Consider the following 26,037-nt stretch of genomic DNA (forward strand, 5'->3'; position numbering starts at 1 on the left):
AGAACAGCAATAGCTCTCAGTTTTCCTTCCCCCCACCCTTACACACAAATACACATACAGACTCAACAAAGAACGAATTCCTTTAGAGTGTGAAACAATGGGAGAAAAAAAATAACTGAGCAGATTATCGAAAATGCTCACTGTATTTACTGCAGCTATAGAAATTTTAAGAACTACTTGTGAAAGGGCAGGGAATACAAGACCAGAGGTAATTGCTTAAATGCAGCGCCACCTCTATGGGAATAGGGGGAGGTCACATGGTTGGTGTAATATGCATGAATGAGAACTGGTGGCTGTGAAGAAGAAACTGGATCAATACAAACTATTTTGAGGATTTCCTGGTGTCTCTGCACTGGAGGAAGGCTAAAATTAACATCGAGTGACTCCAGATACAAGGTACAGATGGAGGGTGGGGAGGGCCATGGCTCTAACACTGGGCATCTGCTTGGCATGCAGAAGGTCCCAGGTTCACCAGTTAAAAGAATCAGCTAGTAGGTGACCTAAGACCCTGCAGTCTGCTTAGACAGGACTGACCCTGATGGACCAATGGTCTGATTCAGTGTAAGGCAGCTTCAAGACTTCATGGTTAGAATAGGAAGTTATGCCCTAAATTTCCAAGATATCCCATTGGGTAAGGTCCTCCATGCGATTTTCCATGCTATCCCCATGCTACCCACGTAAGTGACACCAATGGGGAGAGGCAAAATACGAACGGATGATCAGTAAAATTCAACAGTGTTCCATTCCAAAAAAAGCTATCGTTTGGTGGGAAGCAACCCAAAGCAGACATGAAGTCTGTTAGAAAAGGATATCATAGTCATCTGGGCTTGAAATGCTAAGAGGAAGTTATTAAACTAAACATTTTGCTTCTAGGCTAGTCACAACCAACAAGGTCTTTGATATACAGAAGAATTCTAAGGAGAGAGTTTTAATAACAGAGTCTTCCCACAACGAGGCATTCAGGCATTTATTTTTTCCTTCTCCTTTACACTCACACGTTATTCAATTTCCCGAAAATGCAAACAAGGGCTAAATCTTTCAGACACAAAACAAGATCCATGGTTTTCATTGCGGCACATACCCATGCCAGAACTGCTGACTGAAGAACTGAGTCAAATTGCAGTGACAAGAAATGAGCTTCCAGGACTACTAGACAAACTGAAAACTAGTAAGTCTGCACATCCAGATGGCATACACATGAGAGTTCTTACAAAACTCAGATGTGAAACTGCTGATCTACTAACAAGTATACGTAACTTAATGCTTCCGTGCCAGATGACTAGAATAAGCGTGTGAATAAGGGAAATCTGGTATGCATCATATACTCAAATTTCCAAAAGACTTATAACAAAGTGCCTCATCAAAGACGCTTGAATATTCTTAGCAATCATGAGATAAGAGAACAGATCTTTTCATGGAGTAAAAATTGGTTAAACGACAGGAAGCCCAGAGCAGGAATAGATGGACAGTTCTTTCAGTGGAGGAAAGTAAGCAGTAGAGTCTGACAAGGATTGGTATTCAGGCTGGTACTATTTAATTTGTTCATAAGTGATATGGAACTGGAGGTGAGCAGTATAGAAACCAGATGATACCAAATTATTCCGGATGATGAAAACCAAGGAAGGTTGTGAAGAGCTACAGGAGGATCTCTATAAATTGGTCCTGCAGGCAACAATGTGGCAAACAAAGTCTAACAACATGTGTAAGTGCATAGTAATCCATGCTGAAACAACAAATCCTAATTTTAAACATATACTGATGGGGGCTGAACTAAAAAAAGGTAAAGGTCCCCTGTGCAAGCACCAGGTCATTCCTGACCCATGGGGTGACGTCACATCCCGACGTTTCCAAGGCAGACTTTGTTTGCGGGGTGGTTTGCCAGTGCCTTCCCCAGTCATCGTCCCTTTACCCCCAGCAAGCTGGGTCCTCATTTCACCGACCTCGGAAGGATGGAAGGCTCAGTCAACCTTGAGCCGGCTACCTGAAACTGACTTCCATTGGGATCGAACTCAGGTCGTGAGCAGAGCTTTTGACTGCAGTACTGCAGCTTAACACTCTGCACCACGGGGCTCCTAAAAGGGCTGAACTGGCTGAGACTAAGATTGAATAAGATCTTGGGGTTGTAGCAGAATCCTCAATAAAAATGTTGATCCACAGTAAAGGTGAAAAAGGCAAATTCCACGTAGGAATTATTAGGAAAGGGATTGAAAACTAAACAGCCCTTATATAGAGCAATGGTGTGGCCTCATTTGGAATATTATGTACAGTTCTGGTCTCCGTATCTCAACAAAGATATTACAGAGCTGGAAAAAATACAAAGGAGGCCAATAAAGGGGGATGAAGCAGCTTTAGAATACAAGTAAAGCCTGCTGGATCAGATCAGTTGTCCAGCATCCGGTTTCACACAGCAGCCAACCAATTGCCCTGGAAGGCAAACAGGCATAGAAACTGAAGACATCCCCTGCTGCTGCCTTCCAGTTTTCAGAGGTATGCTACTTCTGTATATGGAGGCTCTTTTCAGACACCATGGTTAGCAGCCATTGATGGACCTCCATGAATCTGTCTAAGCCTGTTAAAGCTATGTATGCTCATGGCTATCACCACCTTCGCTGGTAATGAATTCCAGTTTTATTACTCATTGAGTAAAGAAGTATTTCCTTTTGTCTGTTCTGAAGCTATTTCCTAGCAATCCCATTGGGTGCCCCTGAGTTTACTGTGAGAAAAGGCTGGAGAGTCTGGGACTTTTCAGCCTAGAAAGACAACTAAGGGGAGACATTATAGAAGTTTGTATAATACATGGAGTGGAGAAAGTGGATAGAAGGAGCTTTTTCTCCCTCTCCCTAGAACATGCAGGCACCCTTCACAATTGCTGGAAAATAGGTCCAGGAGAGAGAAAAACGTATTTACTCAATGAGTAATTAAATTGCGGAATTCACTGTCAGTGGAGGTAGCAATGGCCACAAGCATAGCTTTAAAAGTGGGTTAGACATCACGGAGGGAAGGTCCATCAGTGACTACCAGCCATGGTGACCAAAAGGTACATCCATGGACAGAGGTAGCAAACCTCTGAATACCAGTGCTTGGAGGCAGCATTACAAGGTCTTAACCTCTGTGCCCCATTTGTTTGCCCCTGCAGAACAACTGTGTGAAACAGCTGGACTAGGTGGACCACTGGTCTGATCCAGCTGGCTCCTTACATTCTTATGAAATTGTGGATACAAGCAGTCTCTTTTGCTTTGTACATCTTTCCCCATCCATACTTAGAACTTCAATGCTTTTTCTGCTAAAAGTGGTGGCACTCTGATTATACATACCTACAAAGAGGCGAATACAAGGGGGAAAATATAGCTCTTCCTATTGGATTACTGGATTAAGAAGAAGAAAAAGAGTTGGTTTTTGTATGCTGACTCTCTCTACCACTTAAGGAAGAAACAAACCGGCTTACAATCACCTTCCCTTACCCTCCCCACAATAGACACCCTGTGAGGTAGGTGGGGCTGAGAGAGTGTGACTAGCCCAAGGCCACCCGGCTGGCTTCGTGTGTAGGAGTGGGGAAACAAATCCAGTTCACCAGATTAGCCTCCGCAGCTCATGTGGAGGAGTGGGGAATCAAACCCGGTTCTCCAGCTCAGAGTCCACCGCTCCAAACACGAAGCTGGCCAGCCTCAATACAGCCTGTTTCTCAAAGATGCGCCATCTGATAGTAATATGGTTTTAAGGGGCTTCATCCTTTCACTTGATGGAAACGACTATTTTAGGAACCTCTCAGCACTACATCAAGGTTGCCAACCACCTGGAGAAAAACAATGTCCTGCCCCCTTTAACAGAGGCTTAATGGGTGGGAATGAGCTGGTGAAGCTTTTTGTGGCATGTAATTAAACAACACCACTGGGTAGGTAGCGTCTTATTAAGCTTATATTAAGGAGACAGGACATATTTTCCTCCAGGGGACTGGCAACCCCTATGCTCACCCATTCTAAAAAACAGAAAAAGGGAAGGCCTACACAACCTGGATCCCAAGCACAATATTGCAGGAAATAATTCCACTGCAGTAATTTGACCTTCTAAAATTAGGATCACAGCCAAAGCTGCACATTCATTGGCAATCAGCAGCACTTTATTCAGATGTCTGTGACAGATTTACACTAAATAGTGGAAAGATATGACCGAGTAGTTGGGCAATGTTTTATCCATGCGGCAACCATTATCTAGAAATCCAACAGCACATGGTGTTTATCTTGAAGCAAGGTTTCTGGTATTTAAACACAGCATGTTTATATGGGGAAAATTAGGGGAAAAAATATTCTGTCTTAAAAACCAAAATCATTTGTGATTTTTAACATAACCGAGGCCTTGTTCCCCCCCCCCCCCATGTTGTGGCAAAATGTTAGCAAAAGTGTTAACTTTTGCAAGCAAAATGCAAGCAAAAATGGCAATTTTGTATTTCCTTCATTTTCAGCATTTCTGTTATGCTAATTTTATGTCCAAACTGCTGCACTTAAAATATTCACTGACATTCAGTGAGCTTCCACAGAAAGATGGAGGTTCAAACCTGGGTCTCCCAGATCTTACTCTGACAGCTACATCATACTGGCTTTCATAGGGTGGCTGCTGTTGAAAAGCAGCAATCAGCCAGGCCCAGTTGGGTTGTGCAAGTCAGGTGGGATCAAGTCACCCTGAGGTTGCTGGAGATCCCCTGGAATTACAACTGAACTCTAGAAGGCAGCGATCTGTCCCCCTGGAGAAACCAACTGCTTTGGAGGGTGGATTCTATGGCAATATGCCCTGCTGAGGCCTCCCCGAATCCTGCCCTCCTCAGACTCCACCACAAAATCTTCAGAAACTTCCCAACCTAGATTGGCAACACTAATTATGCCTGGCCCTAATGAGTCCTCCATCTAAAATAGACCTGGAAAGGACCCTGCTCCTCCCTCTGCTTTTACTGACAGAACCAAGCCTGGAATCTGTGGTTGCCTAGCAATGGCCTCTGAGGGAATCTGTTGCTTAAAGCTACAGGTGCTCTGTTCATCATTTTGGGTTTTTTTTTTTTAACCCCAATGTATTTTATTTTTATTTTTTAGATTTCAGATTTTTTTTGCAAATCTGGGTCACACTGTTCAGGTTTGCAGAAAGATCTGTCTTCCCCATTCACCGCTCCAGTCTCTGAATTTAAATATCCTCAGATTTGGCCGACTTTGCTTTTAGTATATAGATAAACCTACATCTTAAAAACTATGAAAACCAAACAAAAACACATCAAAAACAATTGACACCAAAGCTAAAATACAAAACATCAATGCAGCAATTAAAGCATGGGGCAAAAAGGAGGGATCACTGAGAGAACGTCAGACGAAGCAGAGAAGTCTTTATTCATTGGTGGAAGATGGCAACAGAAGGGGAGAGATGAGTTTCTCTGGTGAGTGCCAGAGTTTTGGTGGCATGACCAAGAAGGCCCTTTATTCTCACTCTCCCAAAATACTAGAATGTGAGGGGATCCAATGAAGCTGGGGGGGAGTAGATTCTGGATGGACAAAAATAAATACTTCTTTACACAGTGAGTGATTAAAATGTGGAGTTCATTGCCAGAAAATAGGGTGATGGCCACAGACATAGACAGCTTTATAAAGGGATTGGGGATAGGTCTATCAGTAGCTACTAGCCATGGTCACTTAAGTGAACCTCCGTGTTCAGCGGCCGTAAACCTCTGAATCCCAGTGCCAGGAGGCAACACCAAGGAAAGGCCTTGGTCTCGATGCCCTGTTGTTGGACCTCCAGAGGAACTGGTTCGCCACTGTGTGCGACAGGATGCTGGACTAGATGGACCACTGGTCTGATCCAGCAGAGCTCTTCTTATGTACCGCATTGCCACATGCCTAATCTCAGAAGGCAGAGGCACCCGAAGCAGAGCAGCAAAAGATGACCTTGAAACTGAGCATCATGAAACACCGAAGCTTGCATTGTGAGTCAGGAATCAGAGTTACAGCAGCAAAGTAAGATCTAGCAGGGGGATGTTTCCATTAGATTGCAGTTTCGTAGGATAATCTGCTGGCTGCTAAGGACAACAGAACTGCAACTAGGGAAGATAAAAACCAAGTAGAGCTAGTGGAGGCAAGTAGAAGTTGGTGGGCAAAACTTTTACTAGTGACTATCAAGAGCCCTGTGGCACAGAGTGGTAAGCTGCAGTACTGCAGTCCAAGCTCTGCTCACGACCTGAGTTCGATCCCGACGGAAGTCGGTTTCAGGTAGCCGGCTCAAGGTTGACTCAGCCTTCCATCCTTCCGAGGTCGGTAAAATGAGGACCCAGCTTGCTGGGGGTAAAGGGAAGATGACTGGGGAAGGCACTGGCAAACCACCCCCTAAAAACAAAGTCTGCCTAGTAAACGTTGGGATGTGACGACACCCCATGGGTCAGGAATGACCCGGAGATTGCACAGGGGACCTTTACCTTTTATATCAACCTTTTGCAAAAAACTATAAATGTGATTCTTCTCTGCCTCATGTTTACAGATATGTGCAACAGAAACAGATATGCTTTGATGTCTAGAAGTCTCACAACACAATTCCAGAAAGCTCTGAATCGCGGTCCTACGGGCAAAATGGCCCGGCAAACAGGCCGGGCGACTGGGCAAGGTGCATCGGAGGAATGCCGGCATCATCCCCACCTGCAATAGATATCTATTTATCTATAGATAACGAGGCCAGAATGGAAGCCTGTTAATTTTAAAATGATTTCACCAACAGATATAGTGAACAAGGACCCTAATCATGGTATGAGACCAGGAAACTGCAAACAGATAATAAGAATGCACACAGCCACATGAAACAAGATAAGTAAATACTGTACATTCCTGAAGTTCATATTTTACGTCTACCATCATGTTTAAGGCTACCACAAGCAAAAGAAAACAGATATAAAGCCTGGGAAAAACATTAAAAGTAATTCAGATACCTTGTAATTACATATCTGCCTGGCATTGCAATTACATTATCTGCTTGGCACATTCTAGACACATGCTGCAGGATACATTAGACAGAAAAGCTATTTTTTAAGAGCAAACCAAGCTCTGTGCAGTTACATTTAATTATATTTTTTAAAAGCAAAAACTTGGACTTGTAAGGATGGGTCATCTTGGTTCAGGCCTGGTTGGGAGAAAGCAAACAGAGCTACATGGCACTTGATCATACAACGCTGATCCATTTTTCCTATGCGAGCAATAGAACTCCAACTTACAAAAACGAGAAAATCTGGAAAGCAGAAGGGCACACTGGAATTGAAGCCTATTTCTCCCATCGTATTCCTAAAAGACTAGGGAGATTTAAGCCAATCCTCTGCTCTGATGAAGGGCAGAGAGGAGACAGAATGTCATGCTAGGGGTTGTGCGTGGTCCCATGAGGAAGTACAACTGGCTGCAGCACAGAGGTCTAGCAAGTGGTGTCAATCTAGTCCTTTGGGCGCCACATGCCTGCTACTTTCAGATGCACTCTGGGTTAACTTGAATACTTGTGAATGAGACAAGGCAATTCCATGCTGGGGCTGATCTCAGATATACGACATTTTTATTTACACCCAAGTAAATAGGAATAAATAGGGTTGCCAGGTCCCTCTTCGCTACTGGCAGGAGGTTTTTGGGGCGGAGTCCAATTGCCAAAGCGTCCATTTTCTCCAGGCGAACTGATTTCTATCGGCTGGAGATCATTTATAATAGCAAGAGATCTCCAGCTACTACCTGGAGGTTGGCAACCCTAGGAATACACTAGCATAAGTATCTGTATACTACCATCTTGTGAGGAAATAAAAAAACCATGTATATATTTGTATATTTATAGTTGTGAACATAAATGTATACTTATTAGAATGAATTGAAGGACTTTATGTGTATTAGAAAGCTGAACAATCACATAAATCAAGGTCTGTAAAGCTAACCAATTAGAGAAGAAGGTCCTTTAGCCTGATAAGAACCAATCAGAAAAAGTCGTTTAAAAAGAAGGGATAGAGGGTCGGAGGGTATTGAAATGTTGGGAGTAAGGGGAGGTGCAGGGAAATAACAATGAGTTTTGTTTTTTTTTACTTACTTGATAATGTAAAGAATATATAGTTCTATCCTTGTTTTCAGAGTAATTATGTATCCTAATAGTATTTTTAAATTTCTTTAATGCTAACTGAATATATTAGAGATTGGGTTACTAAGTTAAGGAGTATATATGGACACTAGAAAGAAACAGGCAATTTTAAATAAATATATACTAGCTCAGAAGGAATAGATAAATAGTAATATAAAGGAGTAACTTGATTTAAGAATGGGTTGGAGGAAGTTGGGGGGGAAGTTCAAATTATTATATGTATTTGATTAAGAAGGTATGCATTAAGCTATGCTATAAGCTATATGGACAGATAAGCTATATGGAATACCGAATAAGAAATGTATTATATTTATGGAAAAAGCAATAAAAAGTTTTTTTTTTTAAAAAAAGAAAAGAAAAGAACCAATCAGGCAGCAAGGGAGAATGTTGCAATCCTATTGGCCCTTTTAGCTATTGGCCCTTTTAGCTGTGATAAGAGCTAATCACTAGTTAGAGTTTTCAATTCCCCTTCAAACTATAAGTAGAACTAGGCGGTTACCGCATGTATTCCCAGCAATGTATTAAGAGTTTGAAAATATTATAAAAAACATCGCTTTAAAAGGGTTTTTGGATGCCACGGCTAAAAAATGGCTGGAAGACATCTTCACAGCTAAAGGGGCCAAACAAAGTGCGAACAGTATTTTTCATAACAGTTTCAAACTCTTAATACATCGGTGGGAATACATAGTAAGTGCGAACAGTATTTTTTTTTTTATAACATTTCCAAACTCTTGATACATCGCTGGGAATACCTAGTGCGGTAACAGCCCTAGCTTAGTCAGCCAAAAAAGGAGCCAGAGGAAGAGTTCTAAACAGGGTTGCCAACCACCATGTAGTAGCTGAAGATCTCCTGCTGTTACAACTGCTCTCCAGCTGATAGAGATCAGTTCACCTGGAGAAAACGGCCACTTTGGCCATTGGACTCTATGGCCATTGGACTCTATGGCATCTCCCCTCCCCAAACCCTGCCCTCCTCAAGGTCCACCCCAAAAATCTCCCGGTATTTCTCAACCCAGAGGTGGCAACCCTAGTTCTGAAGGGCTTCAGAAGACAGGGACAGAGCTGAAGTCTAGACACTTGCGGCACAGAATGAGCTGAGGACGCTGTAGACCAGGGAGGGCTGAATAGCTGTGCAGAGAGGCCCCAGCAGCCTGACTACAGCCAGTTTCAAGTCTACAGTCCACCAAGGGAGCTGCTACATTGAAGTGCAGAGGAGATTCCCCTCGCCATGAGAATGCGGGCAGAAAAGTCTCAAAAGATTGTACGCTTGAATTAACCTATAGAATAAGATCGACAGTTCTGCTTTTTCTATTGTTATCAAGTTGGTGTTACATATTAAAGAATTCTGTTGTTTGGATCTGGAAAGAGTTGTTCTTTTACTTGGGAAGCAAGAGCCTAAGGCTTAACTACGTTAACCAGCCCCCAGATCCTAACCTACCTTATTACATAAAATCTAGCATTTGTGGGGAGCAAGGCTCCATAGTTTGGTCAGAGACAGAATTCCTTGGATTGTAATAACAATTACTTTGTTCATTCTTGAAAAATCCAGCTGGTAAAATGAGTTAAGAGCCCCATGGTGCAGAGTGGTAAGCTGCAGTACTGCAAGCCATGCTCATCTCACCACCTGAGTTCGATCCCGACGGAAGTCGGTTTCAGGTAGCCGGCTCAAGGTTGACTCAGCCTTCCATCCTTCCGAGGTCGGTAAAATGAGTACCCAGCTTGCTGGGGGTAAAGGGAAGATGACTGGGGAAGGCACTGGCAAACCACCCCATAAACAAAGTCTGCCTAGGAAACGTCGGGATGTGACGTCACCCCATGGGTCAGGAATGATGCAGTGCTTGCACAGGGGACCATTACCTTTCACTTAAAATGACTTGCAGCTTGCATCCATGGAGTCATTAGTAAACAAAAGTAATCGTGCATCAAGCAGGACTATTCTTCTGGAAATTTATCTTCATCATGTGGGGTTTATGTACATCCAGGTCCTGAAGTTCACAAACAATATTTAAGGCGCTTAAAGATTCACCCCAGGAAAATAAAATTACACCCAGAACCTTTAGCAAACAGCTCTGCCACAATTATCAGTGCTGTTCAGTCTGGCAGGAAAGCACAGGCTGAGTTCTAATGAAAGGAATGTTCAGCATTACACAGCCAAAACCAAAAGGATATCCACTCCTGTCTCCTTTTCTCTCTCCTGTATTTTACTTAGAACAAATATCTATCAACTTTCCACATAACTGTTCTCAAGGTGGTTCACAATTATAAAACAAATTATAAAATCCATACAAACCCAATTATTAAAAAAAATAATCACAAAAATAATCTAAAACAAGTTCAGGGGTGCAACAACAGATGCCAGCCAGCTTTTAGCCCAGTCTGAAGGCCTTAAAATTAAACGTTTTTAATCCAGTCTCGGGGATGGTGCTCTCCCTCTACTTCTTGAGGGAGAGATTTCCACAGTCTGAGGGTAGCAGCTCTCCTGCAGGTCCCAGGCCATTTAACCTCAGCAGAAAGGCGAGTATGTGTCTTGGTATGAACCAAGACACAATCAGGTTTAAATTATCATCATGTTGTATGTTAACAAAGACTCGTGTAAGCTGCATCTTTTGCCAACTGAGATCTCTTTAAGCACAGCCCACTCTAAGCTGTAGGTTACCAAGTCATGTTTAGTTGCCGTTATTTATGCAATATTTTCCTCCAAATCCACCAGAAAGAGATCCATGTCAACAGGACCAGAGACCAACGGTGAGATGGCATAGTACAAAAAATAAAAATAAAAGGCAATGTAGTCATATTGTTTTCCAAGGCTGCTGCCACACTAAAGATTTCCCATGTTTCAGCCACCCGACTGGTGCAGGTTTTTTCCCCCACGTTTCCCCACAGACACGATGTTGTCCTCTATTTGTGCAAAGACCATCAAAAGCCCATTCTTTCACACACAGAAATCTGCTTTATTTTAAACTTGTAAAAAAAAAAAAAAGTATTTCCTGGGCAGGACATTATCAGCAGCAGCAGCTTCTCACGCCTCAAGAGGAAACCGCATGCAATTGCTAGACTTCGGTGGTGAGTGCAACTAGCCAGTGGTTGCCAGTCCTTGGCAACTGTCAGCATAGCAGAAGAGAATGGCCTGCCTGTCAGACAGAGGGGAGGGGATTGCCAGAGGCTCTGCAAATAGAAGTTTTGTTTTAAGGTAGTTGAAGATATTGTGTTATTTGTGTCCAGTATTACTAGCCCTACCTGGCCCCACCCACTTCCTAAAATCACTAGGCAGGCACCAGAAAAGTGTTGGCGGGGGCCATGGCACCCACATGCATCATGTTGGGGACCCACGATGTGGAGGTTTTTTAAAAGCTGTTGTTTTATTTCTATGCAGCGCTATGCAGCCCAAGATCCTCAAAATTAAAAAAAATAAAATAAAACAGGTTGGGTGAAAAATTCTGCGGGTCGCGTGATCACACAGTGGCTTTAATGCACATTACGTGTGAAAGGGAAATCACCACTAAAAATGGAAAGAAAACAGATTACCCGAGCCTGAGTGGAATCTCTGTTGCAAGGGTGATTTCACACAGAACTGCATCAGCGATTAGTGGGAAATCACCCCGGTGTGGAAGCAGCCCAAGACTATGTAAACAGCAGTATTACAAACAGAAATCCACATGGACTTGTGAGAGGCATCTCATTTCCAATCTACCTCTATTTCCTCATGTTCCCTCCTTCAAAGGCCAAAATAAGCCTGTAAAGGGCCCTGCCCTCTCCTCCTGCCTTTTACTTACAGAACCAAGCTTGGAATACTGTGATTGCCTATCTACTGACATGGAGGGAATCCACTGCTTAAAGCTACAGGCACTTCATTTATCATTTTGGGGTGTTTTTTTTTATTTAAAGATTTCACATTTTTCTGCAAACATGGGGCCCTTTTCAGGTTTGTAGGAAGATTTGACTCGCCCATTTATAACTCCAGTCACTGGGTTTAAGTATCCAAAGATTCTGCCAACTTTTCTATTAGAATATAAGATTCTACGCAGTACTGTTAAGCTTACCATTAAGTTACAATGCTGAAAAGAGGGCTGTAAGGCAAATTCTGCAAGGTCTTATGAACTGGGTTTAGGGATTAGTAAGCAATGGTGCCTGTTTTCAAATATTTAATAACTTAGAAAAGGAGCACAATTGAATGCTCTTCCATGCAAAATAAATATACACATAAACAAACAAATCCTTATGTTAAACTAGCATGTGAAGGAGAAGCACTCCAGCCTAGCTTTATTGCAGACATCTACTTTTCTAAGTAGAGAAAATATTATGCATGCATCTCTTTCTACTACAGTACCACCTAGACCAAGATGTTCTTTTGGCAGAACAAACTATAACCTTTGACCGTTCACAAATACACACATGCAACCAGAACGAAACCGGCACCTCTCAGATACCTACAATCAACGCCTTGTTAACCTGATTTGGTAGTTCCTTTCCGTTTAAAAGACTACCTCAGCAGAAAATGTGAAACACTGGAAAAGAAACATAAAAAAAACCTTCTTCCAGTGTAGCTGCACTGCATTCTAAAAAGCAATATAAGGAGAAGAGGCTACAAGCTTATTTAAACTGTAGATTAATTTGAAATGTAACCCCCCCCCCCGGAAAAAAAAAACTCAAAATCTAGCAGGCTTTTGTCTTGTTGGTGAATACAGTCAAGCGGGTAAAGGGCTTATTTCTTCTTCCAAAGCCTCCCAACAAATTTCTCTTTGACGTGCCAATGCTGCTGTAGAGACCTGCCAAAGTTTTTTGTTCTGCTTCAGACTTGTTGTTGCCAATAATGCCAGACCACAGATAAGCAAATGAGTGAGGGGAGCAGGGGAGGGGCAGGGGAGAGAGCAGCCTTGCATACTAACAAGCCAGTCTAATGTCTGTCCTGAGAATCTTTCTGGCTCCCACAGACTTTGTGTGTCCATGGAAGCCACAGATCAAATGAAACCACTTGGGATCAGGGTCATCTCTTCAAGGATACTGCCTCCCTGATTGAAAAAAAAAAATATTCTGCAGCATTGCTTAGCTCCCATTTAATATAGTCTTGCAGGAAGTTCATAAAATATCAGTCTACAAAAAATAAACAACTGTTTCCCCAGTCCCCTACCTCTGAACCTCAAGTAGCTTGCCTGCTCCCACAACCAGATGGGTCTCTGTCCACATGGTCCCTCTAAGACAGCGGTTCCCAAACTTTTTGGCCATTTATGCTTGGTAATTAGCAGTGCGTTCCAGGCATACCAGCTTCGCATTACTTAAGAGCCCCTTTAACATGACCTTTTGTGTTTGCGCCGCCGCTGTACATGCAAAATGACAGCCGCAAGTTAGCTATGCAAACGGCAGTTGGCTAATGGAAGGAACCAAGGAGCAGGTGAGTGGGGTGTGTGTGGAATTTCTCCTTTGGCACTGAGACCGCGAATAGTCATTTTAAAGGCTGCATTTTTAAAAAGAGCTTTGAATGAGCTTCAAAATTGACCCTGCATAATTGGCCCTTAAGTCAGGGAGCACTTTTCAGGAGATAAATTTGTCATGGAGCACTAATTTTCACCTAGCACCTATATACTAAAGCGAATGACAGTAGCATTTTTCTTCCCAGTGTCTTCACGGAACACTAGGGGATGTTTCGGGGAGCACCAAGTGCTCCGTGGAGCACAGTTTAGGAACCGCTGCCCTAAGAGGTTATTATGCCATGCAAGCAACACACCAGAGCCTGACCCACACTGTATGCTGTGTTAAAGGCACCCCTACATGGATCTGTGCGGGCAGAAGCCTTTACATACATCTACAGCCGACCCGAGAACAGCCAGGGAGATGGTGGCAACCATGCCAGGCAGAATACATGTAAAGAGGGTCTTAAATGTGAAGAAACCATGTTGTGAATTGGTTAGAGTTAGACTAGTAAGACTAATAAAATCCATGTTCAAATTCCTGCCTGCCATGAAGTTTACTGGGTGACTTTGGGAAAGTCACTCTCTTTCAGCCCTAGCCTACTTCACAGGCTATTTGTAAGGATAAAATGGAGAAGAGGAGAATTATGAGTTGTCCTGAGCATGCAATAAAAGAATACACTTAATCAGGAAATAATTTACAGTACAGTATCTTGAAAGAAGTTACGTCCACTTCCCCTTAATTTACAAAAGTTTTCCTGCATGGCTATGTCAACCTATCTGTAAAGACAGCCCATCATATCCATACAAGCTGTAGTCAAATGGAAACATTCACAGGAGCAAGAGCTAGCGAGCACGTTAAGAGCAGACTTCCACTCACCATCAAAATTGCCTTTGCAACTAAAAGACCTATTTAAGTATGCCACAACCACCACCAGAAAAGTTTTGGCGAGGAAATGGAAACAACCACTCCTGGACATAGAAGAACAGAAAGAAAAACTGATGGAATATGTCACTATGGCAAAAATGACCAATATGATAAACTATGAGCAGTTTTATGAAAAGTAGAAATTTTACAAATATGTTGAGGTTTAATACTAACAAAAATCTGAATAAGAAAGTAGACATTAATTAATGGTAATGATATCTATCCTAATTTCCGTGCCAAGGTAACAAATCTGAATATAGAGATATAAACGCAGAGAAATAACTTCAATGATAGAGCTATAATAGATATATTTGATAGTCTAATAATGATCATTTTTAGATTACATACTAGCTCAAATATTCTTTCTTTACTTTATAATTAGAATAAATATTTGATTATAATGTATAATAGCAGGGCAATGCAGTCTGACTGACCTATATTTTATGTCTGACATTCCTATTTTTCTCCTTATCCCTCTTTCCTTCTGTACCCTTCCTTATAAAACAATATTATTATTATTATTTTTAAAAAGAGACTTACACTGAGAGAAAATATTTCCACAATTCTCCTTGCTCTGACAAAACAACACAAATCTTTCTCCCCCAACAGCCCCCCCAGCCCTACCACTTTTTGCAGCTGTAAGCATTCTCCTTACTCATGGCATTATACACTTCTTTCAGGAATGTGCAAGTGCTAAGAGATGAGATTTTCCACTTGCAGTTCAAACAGAAACAAACCAGAAAAATATTGTCGAAGGCTTTCACGGTCAGAGTTCATTGGTTCTTGTGGGTTATTTGGGCTGTGTAAACCAGAAAAAGCTGCAATACACCCTGTGCAAGTTGGCTCAAATGGTATCCTCTTTTAATTCAATTCAATAACCTTTAATAGGCATAGTACAAAAGACAGCTCATACAGATTCTCACGATCCAAAAGCAAATCACACAAATCCCTGATGAACAAACCAGGGCCCCTACAGAGTATAAAAAGGTAAAGGTCCCCTGTGCAAGCACCGGGTCATTCCTGACCCATGGGGTGACATCACATGCCAACGTTTCCTAGGCAGACTTTGTTTACGGGGTGGTTTGCCAGTGCCTTCCCCCAGTCATCTTCCCTTTACCCCCAGCAAGCTGGGTACTCATTTGACCCACCTCGGAAGGATGGAAGGCTGAGTCAACCTTGAGCCAGCTACCTGAAACCGACTTCCGTCGGGATCGAACTCAGGTCGTGAGCAGAGCTTGGACTGCAGTACTGCAGCTTAACACTCTGCGCCATGGGGCTCTTTTACAGAGTATACAATACAATTAAGTATGGAATATATAAAATGTACCATATTTGGGGATTAAACAAAAGGTTAAAATAAAGGATTAAAATAATCTAACCATCCAGCCAGACTGTGATATAATAAACAATGATAATCATGATCATAGACCAGTCTCTAGATCACTGGTTCCCAACCAGGGGTCCGCGAGAACTAAATTAAGGTCCGCGAAACAAAGTTATAAACCCATAATAAATTAATATTTTCAATTAAAAGTTCTCTATTATAAATATATATATTCAAATATTATTCTAAGCTTAACGAGTTATGATTAAAGTTTATTTTCAAATTCTCCGAATTTTTATTTTGAACCTTGGGGTCCCTGCACTGAACAAAAAAGTCCTAGTGGTCCCTGGTCAAAAAAAGGTTGGGAACCACTGCTTTAGATAAACCACATCACAGCAGCAACTTGAAATATTAGGCAGGCTTCAAAGATCCCCTTCTCAGTACCATGAATGCATCCTCTTTTACATTCCAGCCACCTCCAAGAACACTATGCCCGGATAACAGCCATTTTCCCCACGTCCATATGATCAAATATATATTGCAAGTTCCATACTGTGAACTCAACCCCAGGCATGTGGGGTCTGATTTAGATGAAGATCCTGGCACACAAGGGGGGGGGGACTTAAGCTCCCTTCCCACACCCAGTGTTTTCCTGACCTGAAACCACCTGGAGGTACTATTTGTGACATTGTAAAAGACCAGGTGTGCACATGGAGGTGCCCCCACCCCCATGGAGCAAACAGCGCCCCAGTGCTGTTTCAGGTCAGAAAAATGGCACCAGGGTGAGACTGAAGCTCCCTCTCCCTGTATACTACAGTTTCAAAGCAAACCTGCCCTGTTTGTGCCTGGGATAAAGGTCCCCAAACTCATTACACACATGTACTAAGTGTTTACACTGCCTGTTAGAGACTCCAGTAACAATGATTAACCCTGACAAACTATCACTGGCCCCAACATCAAACTAATTTTGGGTAAAGGAAAGCCATGATCTATTATTTGAAGTGTTTGGGAACCATGATCTATTATTTGAAGTGTGTGTGTGTGTGTGTGTGTGTGAAGTGCCGTCAAGTCGCTTCCAACTCATGGCGACCCTATGAATCAATGTCCTCAAAAAATGTCCTATCTTTGACAGCCTTGCTCAGGTCTTGCAAATGCGCTGTGGCTTCCTTTATTGAGTCAATCCATCTCTTGTTGGGTCTTCCTCTTTTCCTGCTGCCCTCAGCCTTTCCTAGCATGATTGTCTTTTCCAGTGATTTGAAGTGTATTCTATAAATATTAATAAAAGTCATGGATTTTAAAGCCGGAACCCAAATACAAAATTTGGGAAGCAAGGCTCTGTGGTTTGGTCAAAGAACCCAACATCCCTGCAGTTACCTTCCCAGAGCAAAAGAGGACCCCAACTGGCAACATACTTGTGTTTGATGATTCACACATACATGCTTATTAGTTGATTACTGCAGCATCAAACAACTTGCATTTGGGAAACCGCAAACAATCAATCACAGTTAAGAGATCACAAAGTATACATATCCCTTCCAACACAGAGCTTTCAACCTAGCATGACCTTTCTCAGAATGATAAACATGAATGAGTCCTTCTATGCACGTAAGGTAACCTAGGAGTAGGCTTAATTATTGTGAACAAATGTGAGCAATACATACATGAACCTTGCGGCAGTTTCTGAAATTGGGGCTGCTCCAAACATCACGGAAATCACAGAAATCAAAGCAGAATGCCTCCATTAGAAACATTTGTTTTATTTAAAACATTTTAAAGCTGCCGTTCCACCCAATTTGGGGTCCCCCAAAGTGGCAAACAATACAAACGTTAAAACGACATACACATACATAAAACAACTAAACCCAATTAAAACAGAACACAAACAAACATAGGAGGAATGAGCAATGAGAACTGGTGAGTGACGACTAGACAAAATAAAACAGTCTTCATTTGCTGGCGGAAGGCAATGACAGAAGGGGACGAACGAATCCCCCTGGGGAAGAAATTCCATAATTTTGGTGCCAAGATCAAGATGTTTCTCTCCCAGGTTGCCACCCATCTAGCTCCAGATGGTGTGGGCACCCAAAGCAGGTCCACCAAAGATGACTGTAGTGGTTGGGTAGGTTTATAAGGGAGTGGGCAGTTCTCAAAGTATGCTAGGCTTGACTCACAGAGCATTTATTCATGGAAGGTTTTGCATTGGATTTGCCACTCTTTAGATGCACTTTTCCCCCATCCATATTCTCAAAACTCAACAATACGCCGCCATGCAGAGTTTTGAGAATTCAGATGGGGAAAATGTGCATCTATAGAGTGACAAATCCAATTCAAAACCTTCCATGAATAATGGAAGACACTATGTAGGGCTGAACTGAAGCAAATCAGGAGCCAGTGTATGTGGAACAACACTGAAGTGATATGGTCCCTACGACCCCCTCTAATGATAATTCCAGCCACCACATTCTGCACCAATGGTAGCTTCTAGACACTTTTCAAGGGAAGCCCCAGGTACAGTGCATTGCGCTAGCTAGTCTAATCCAAACGTTACCAGAGCATGCGTCACTTTTCTGGCCAGGAAAGGCGACAGCTGGCTCACTAGCCAAAGTGAGCCCTGGCTACTGCTGCCACCACTTTATCTAGCCGGAGGCACCCCAACCTACGAACCTGCTTCTTCAAGGGGAGTGCAACCCCATCCAGAACAGGAGATAACCCATTTCCTGGGTCAGACTTTCCCCCCACCAGTGACACCTCCATTTTGTGCAAGCATGCACCACGTCTCTCCATATAGTCTGCTAGGACAATCAGAAAGGACCATCGCACGGAAAGGGAAAGGGCACCTGGCTTGTGAAACTGCTCTTAGATAGGGAAGAAGATGCATCGAACTCACTCTATGTGAATCATTGGGTAATAAAGTTATTTGCAGGAGGCGGAGCCAACGTGCAACAATTCAGCTCAGAGTAATAGGATTAAATACAAGTAATGTAATCAAAACTCCAGACAAGGCTGCTCTTTTCCAATTGAGAGCGGAGGACAGTTAGGTCCAGAAAAGGCTGTCTCAAGGTTTTAGGAAACGGCTTATAAGGGGATGTATATCCCACTTTTCTACCATTCGAACAGCATACAAGGCGCCATGTTAGAAACTGCAGGCCCTGGCCCTTTTTATGAGGGTGGATGCTTACAGCACAAATTATTAAGGGAGCAGAAATATTGCCAGGCAGCAATAAGAGCTCAAATGCAGTCTGGAACAAAATGTTTTTAGTGGTTTCCACTGTCCACGTGGGAGATTTAGGGAGGAGGAGGATGACAGTTAGCTGTTTTGTAGCTGGTCACCCCTTCCCCCCTCCCCCAGGATACCCTATCAATTAACAGAAACACACATATATATATATATATAAAGAAAGAAAAGTCTTCACATATGCACCGCTCACAGAAGATTCCAAACTAATCTCAACTCAGAAGTGAAGGAACTCAGAGTTGCCTAAATTCTCCCAAGATGTGGGGTGTGGTCAGTGCAAAAATCTCCAGCCGAGGAGGAAAGATGAGATCATGCAAGTCATCCATTAAAAAAAAAAACATCTTTATTTCTCACAAACCATTTCCGTTCTTTTTTCCACATCTCAACGTACAGCCCACACCCATAAATACTTCCCCCCCCCCCAAAAAAAACCCTGCCTTAGCCTGGGAGACACAGAACTCTACAGAATGCTTTCAAAAGAGAAACAGCCACTACCTAATTTTTAACCTATTTTATTTAGTTTAAAAAAACCCACCAAACTTTTACTACATGGATCTGGAACTTCTGTCAAAGCCTTCTCTCCCTAAAACCACAACTGCCCCCTTCACATGATGCAAAATCTCTTTCAAAGCTGTTTACCAGACAGGAAATGCATAAGCATGCTCTATGGTTCAGTACTACATGTACTCTAAAATACAAGCTCGCCTTTGAGAATTCAGGCAAATAAGAGTCCTTTCCCAACGTTTTCTCCCCTCTACAGCAAGATACCCGACCTGCACAAGGGGCAAAAGCACCCCCCCTCTCCCCCAACACTTTGGGCACTTCCACACAGGCCAAATAATGCACTTTCAATCCATTTTCAGTACACTTGACCCATCCTTTGCAAGCGGATTTTGCCAGTTCAAACAGTAAAAGCCAGCTTCCAGGTGCATTGAAAGTGGATTGAATGTGCATTATTCGGCATGTGTGAACATGCTCTTTTTTTTTTTTTAATCTGAACCAAAGTTGGTGAAAATTCACAGTGGGTGGCCGTGTTAGTCTGTCTGCAGTAGTAGAAAAGGGCAAGAGTCCAGGAGCACCTTAAAGACTAACAAAGATATTTTCTGGCAGGGGATGAGCTTTCGTGAGCCACAGCTCACTTCTTCAGGCTGTATCTGAAGAAGTGAGCTGTGGCTCACGAAAGCTCATCCCCTGCCAGAAAATATTTTTGTTCGTCTTTAAGGTGCTCCTGGACTCTTGCCCTTTTTTTTAAGTTGGCGAAGTCGAACTTCAAAGAAGATGGGCAAATTGTGATTGCAAGCTCTCTCCTGGAGTGAACGCCAGATAAGGCTGCCAACGGGTGGTCCGCTTTAAAGGGTTTTTTTTTTTAATTAATAATGAAAAAAAGATGGCCGTGTAATCAGATTGTGCAGCAAGGCATCCCCCCCCCCCCAAATTCCTTCTAAAAGAGGACTATGCAGTTCAAGACAGATTCTGGGTTCTTTTCAAAGCCACAAACCGTTTTATTTACTGCTCTGATGGAAGGAGGGCTGCATTTAGAGCCTACACGGGGGTTGCGTTCCGCCTTCTGCCATGACCATTTGTGCACGGGAGGATTTGCCCCTCTCTAGGTGCACCTTTGCCCTGACCTGGATGGCCCAGGCTAGCCTGATCTGGTCAGATCTCAGAAGCTAAGCAGGGTCATCCCTGGTTAGTATTTGGATGGGAGACCGCCGAGGAAGACCAGGGCTGCTGTGCAGAGGAAGGCACTGGCAAACCACCTCTGGTAGTCTCTTGCCATGAAAACCCCAAAAGGGGTCGCCATAAGTCGGTTGTGACTTGAAGGCACTTCACCCACACAGATGCACCTTTCCCCCACCCAAATGCTCAAAACTCAACAACAAGCCCCCAGGCAGAGTTTTTTTTTTTTTTTAATATTTTTATTGGTTTTTAATAGAAAATGGGATACAGAAGAAAAAAGGGGCAGGGGAATAAAAAAATTTTAAAAAAGAAAAGATCCCAGGCAGAGTTTTGAGCATTCGGGTGGGGGGAAAGGTGCATCTAGAGCATGGGTTTTCAACAAGGGGGGGATTTTAGGGTTCCGGGGGGGGGGAATTGGGACCACAATTCAGCAAAGTGGGATGCCCTGTCGATCATGCACAATCCGTAAAATTGCATTTTTTTTAAAAAAAAAAAATTAGACTATTTTGGGAAAGCGGGGGATTATATTCCGAACAAGGGGGAAGGGAGTTTTAAACAAGCCAAAAAGGCTGAGCACCACGGATCTCGAGAGCAGCGATGCATCAATGCCCATTGCACGCCTCCACCCCAGCTTCCCAGGCCGAGCCCCATGCGGGGCGAGCGAGGCCTTTTACTCACCCAGAAGACAAAATTAAAGACAAACAGCAGGTATTTGATGCATTTGGTGCAGCCTTCCACGCCCATCGCGGCGGCTTGTCCTGCGGGCCGTCCGGGTTCGGCCTGGGATTGCAGAAGGCAGCTGCTGGGTTGCAGAGGGTGGGCACTGTGTGGGGTTTGCCTGCTTTGCTTTGTGGGGCTTTCCCCCCCCCCTTGCTGCTGAGCAGGCTGCGTCCCTCTTCCCCCCCCCCGTTATATCTCCTCCCTCTCCTTCTGCAGACGCCCTCCTCCTGACCCTGGAGCCGAGCCAGCTCTCCCATTGGCTGGCGGGAGGGAAGGCGCCACTGCCCCCTACCGGGCCCGGCTGCGCAACGCACCTTTCCCTGCCCGGGGCCGCGCGCCGCGCCATCCCCAGGGCATCGCGGCTGCGCATAGGGTTGCCAACTGCCAGGGAGCTCCAAACTACAAAAGGAGCTAGGTGCTGTAAAGCAGTGCCGGGTTTACGCATCAGCTCAACAAGCTATAGGGCCCCACTCTCTTGCGCCCCCCCCCCCAAGAAATTTAAAGGGGAAAAAACTATACAAAAGGATGTATAAATGGTACTGAACACCGAAGAAATTAGCAAAATCGTATGCTTCAGTGTCACCAAACTGCTAGGAATGCAATAAAGAAATAGGATCTTTTCATCGCATGCGGTGGACTTGTGAAAAAGCTAAAAAAAAAAAAAATTGGGAGGTGATATATCATGAAATAAGGTTGATTCTGCAACCAAATATTCCTAAAACACCCGAAATGGTGCTATTGAGTATGATACCGGATACCATTTTCGCTCATAGGACTTTTTTGATTGATGCCACCCACGGCTGCTCGATGGATGTATGCAGCTAAATGGAAGACAGTTGAGATACCAGACGATAAAAAAAGGTGCTGGAATTGACCGAGATGGCGAAGCTTACAGCTTTGATAAATCAGAATGATAATGAACAATTTTGGGGGGAATGGGAGGCTTGGAGAATGTACTGTGAAAATTATTTTTTCACGGGACCATTTGAAGGATACTCATTGATCTAATCCCTTATTCATACTTGGTATTAATTCTTATATTAGGTATTGATTTCATAATGTTGCATACGACAAGCACAGATTAATTAAAATAATATTGGGATTAGTCACGTTAGCAAAAGATTATACAATTTACTTTTAGACGGAAGAGGGAGAGGGGGGAGTCATTTGATTGTTAAATTAGAATACTATTTGTTTTTCTTTTTATTATTATTATTATATTGGTTTTATTGATATATTAAATGAAGAAAAATTAAAATTATTATTTTTTTTAAAAAAAAGAAATTTAAAGGGAAAAAAACCCTGGATGTACATTTCCAAAATATAAAATAAAAAACAAATAAAATAAAACCTACATACAGCAACAGTGTTTGCATTATTAAGTTTGTTATGAATAAAAAATCATTTTAAGTTAGAGCTTAATAATTATTTCACTGTTAATATACTTCTTAATTGTATTTCACTTCAACAATTACTTTGATAAAATACATATTTTGTTATGTGCAAATGGCTTTAGATACCTATTAGGTCCCTAAATTACCATGTAGCATACATTCAACACAAAAAACAGTGACAATTTGTTGTTGACAAAGGACAGCTGGACATATAAAGGGCCCCATTACCTTCAATAGCTTAGGGCCTCATCAAACCTAAATCCGGCCCCGTTGCTAACTGCCAGGTCGTCCAAACTACAAAAGAAGCTAGGTACTGTAATGCAGTGCCGGATTTACGTATAAGCTAAACGAGATATAGCTTAGGGCCCCACTCTCTTGCCCCCTCCAAAAAAAAATTAAAGGGAAAAAACCCCTGGATGTACATTTCCAAAATATAAGATAAAAAACAAATAAAATTAAACCTACATACAGAAACAGTGTTTTGTGTTGTGTAGGCTCCTATGATGTAAGTAATGGGCCCCGCCTGCTAGCCTGCTCCCTAAAATATCACTGGTTTGCTCATTTCTATATATAGGGTGCCTACATTCTGCATAACATGTATCAACACCTGGTATAAATATCGACACAACAAGTCATCAAGCAATATAAAAAGCCTTTGGTAAGTTCAAATGGGCAAAAAGCCATTTCAAGGAAGCAGTGAAGGCTTGAGTGCAGGATAACACTGTGCAGGATGTGTTATCCAGATCAAACACGTTTCGCTTTTGGCTTCATCAGCCTAAGGTAGGTTTTTGGGTACAACTCGTTTTTGGGTTCTGTCTTTCTTCTCTAGACAAGCCTGTCTTTCTTCTCTAGTAACTGCCAGGTAGTAGCAGGAGATCTCCTGCTAATTCGACTGATCTCCAGCCAATAGAGATCAGATCACCTGGAGAAAAATGGCCGCTTTGGCAATGGAACTCGATGGCACTGAAGTCCCTCCCCTCATCAGACCCCGCCCTCCTCAGTCTCCTCCTTCAAAATCTCCCACCAGTGGCGAAGAGGGACCTGGCAACCCTACTGCTGCAGCCAACGTAGGAAAAAAAACCCGCATCCTAGATCCCTGGGATCGGCCTGTTCCATTCTAACTACACGTGCTCGGGAGCAACCCTTGTTGCAATCCGTGGGATTAATATATGAATAAATATCCGCCCTGCCCTGACCTGGATGGGCCAGGCTAGCCTGATCTCGTCAGATCTCAGAAGCTAATCAGGGTCAGCCCTGGTTAGTATTTGGATGGGAGACCACCAAGGAAGTCCAGGGTTGCTGTGCAGAGGAAGGCACTGGCAAACCACCTCTGTTAGTCTCTTGCCTTGAAAACCCTATAAGAGGTGGCCATAAGTCGGCTGCGACTTGATGGCCCTTTACACACACACAAATATTCGCCCTGCACACCAAAGAAGTAGGGTTGCCAGGGCCCTCTTGGCCGCCGGCGGGAGGTTTTTGGGGCGGAGCCTGAGGAGGGCGGGGTTGGGCTCCTTTCCCAGGTCAGCCTGCCAGAGATTGTGCCCCTAAAAGAGGGTCGCTTCAGCGCTTGCAAGTGAAAGTGCAAAGGGAAGAATCTGTCAGAAACAGCACAACTAAACCTACGGGCGCTGGCAAAGCACTGGCCCAAGATGACCATCAGGTGGTCCGATTTATTGGAGAGGCGGAGTTGGTGTTGGGGGGCACCTGCCCGGCCTTTGGATGTTGCCAGGCGTAAGGTCACAAACATGGTGGGGAAGACTGTGGTCTCCCTCGGGGGATTTATAATACGGCATTGGGATATCTCCCACCGGATGGCGGCATTATTCAGACCAGATGGGGTCCACTTATCAGAGTGGGGGTCTGATATATGGCTACATGGCATTCGAGATGCCCTAAAAAACTGGCTGCAGTGCTAAGGCGCGTTGGCGGTAGCTGGGCGGGGTAATGCCCAGCTAGTTGGCGGTTTACGCATGGGGCTGGATGGGTTTTGATGGGGGGAAGCGGCCTGTGTGCCCCTTCCTCCAACTGGGGGACCCCAATAAGGGGTTTTGGGGGAGGCCAAGGAGTTGAGTTGCCGCATAGGGGGCGGCAGGTTTGGCCTCTACCTGAGTGATGGGGGAACACCAAGTGGCGCAAGCCCATGTGTATCCCACATACCGTCATCCTCTACTACTCCCAGCGGGACCGCTGGGAGTTCAGGCCTGCATCAGTTCGCAACGGGACGGCTGATGCCCCCATCCAGCCTTCCCATGCTTCGCCAATGCGTCAATAACACTGTTGCCATTAATTTTAGTTGTGGCCATAATTTTTCCAATATTAAAATGTTTCCAATAAAAAATACTGTTCTTTGTTAATAAAATTGTTATATGTTTATTAAAGATGAGTAGTAGTATGTTATATAGTCAGTTCTCAGCCCAATAGCCCTTGGACAGCAATAAATTTTGCCAGACTGCAGTGTCGCTTGGCTCCTGTTTGGTTTTGCTGCTACAGGCTAGCATAACTGCCCATTGTCACACTGTTTATGATTTTAATGTATTTGTTGTGTGTGCATGAGTTGCTTCAAACACGTTCCTAGAGAGGTGGCATTATATATATTTTCTAAATAATAAAGGATCAAACATTGCTGGCTGCTGCCCTGAAGCCACCCCATCTGCCACTACCAATGATGCTGGGGCCGTATCCTTAGGGTTGCCAGGTCCCTCTTCGCAACCGGCGGGAGGTTTTTGGGACGGAGCCTGAAAAGGGTGTGGTTTGGGGAAGGGAGGGACTTCGATGCCATAGAGTTCAATTACCAAAGCAGCCGTTTTCTCCCGGTGAACTGATCTCTATCGGCTGGAGATCAGTTGTAATAGCAAGAGATCTCCAGCTAGAACCTGGAGGCTGGCAACCCTATGCATCCTGGACTTTTGCCCAGGGCCCCAGAAGACCGCCCTCGTCGGTGGAACTGTGCAACCCACCTGAGGGTCCTGAGATGGGAAGTTGAAGACTGCTGGTTTAAGCACCCTGTCGTTCCTCTCCTCCCTGCTGTCACGCTTCCAATCAATATTGGAGGTAGCCTCTTGAGGTAGCTTTTCATTTAACAAGTCAGTCCTTCATTCTTTACATTCCCGTGTTTGCCCAACAGATGCTGGATTCAGGGTTCAAACCAGGAGAACCTGACTGATCCAATGGCACCTCTCTTGGGAGAAGTTAGAGACAAGGGGCGAAAACGCATGGTTGCTTTAGCCTCC

The 26,037-nt window shown here is 43.6% G+C and overlaps 1 protein-coding gene across 1 annotated transcript in view; it reads right to left on the reverse strand.

Annotated features, from left to right (window-relative positions):
- CD81 (CD81 molecule) overlaps window positions 1-21,444 on the reverse strand; it is an 85,123-nt gene extending 63,679 nt beyond the window's left edge. Inside the window, exon 1 of the mRNA XM_056851240.1 lies at window positions 21,372-21,444. Within this exon, the coding sequence (XP_056707218.1) occupies window positions 21,372-21,437 (66 nt within the window). The 5' untranslated portion in view covers window positions 21,438-21,444. The remainder of the gene's footprint in view (window positions 1-21,371) is intronic.
- Window positions 21,445-26,037: the final 4,593 nt, after the last annotated feature.

The sequence above is a fragment of the Euleptes europaea genome, chromosome 6 (assembly GCF_029931775.1).
Source record: "Euleptes europaea isolate rEulEur1 chromosome 6, rEulEur1.hap1, whole genome shotgun sequence".
Taxonomy (NCBI): domain Eukaryota; kingdom Metazoa; phylum Chordata; class Lepidosauria; order Squamata; family Sphaerodactylidae; genus Euleptes; species Euleptes europaea.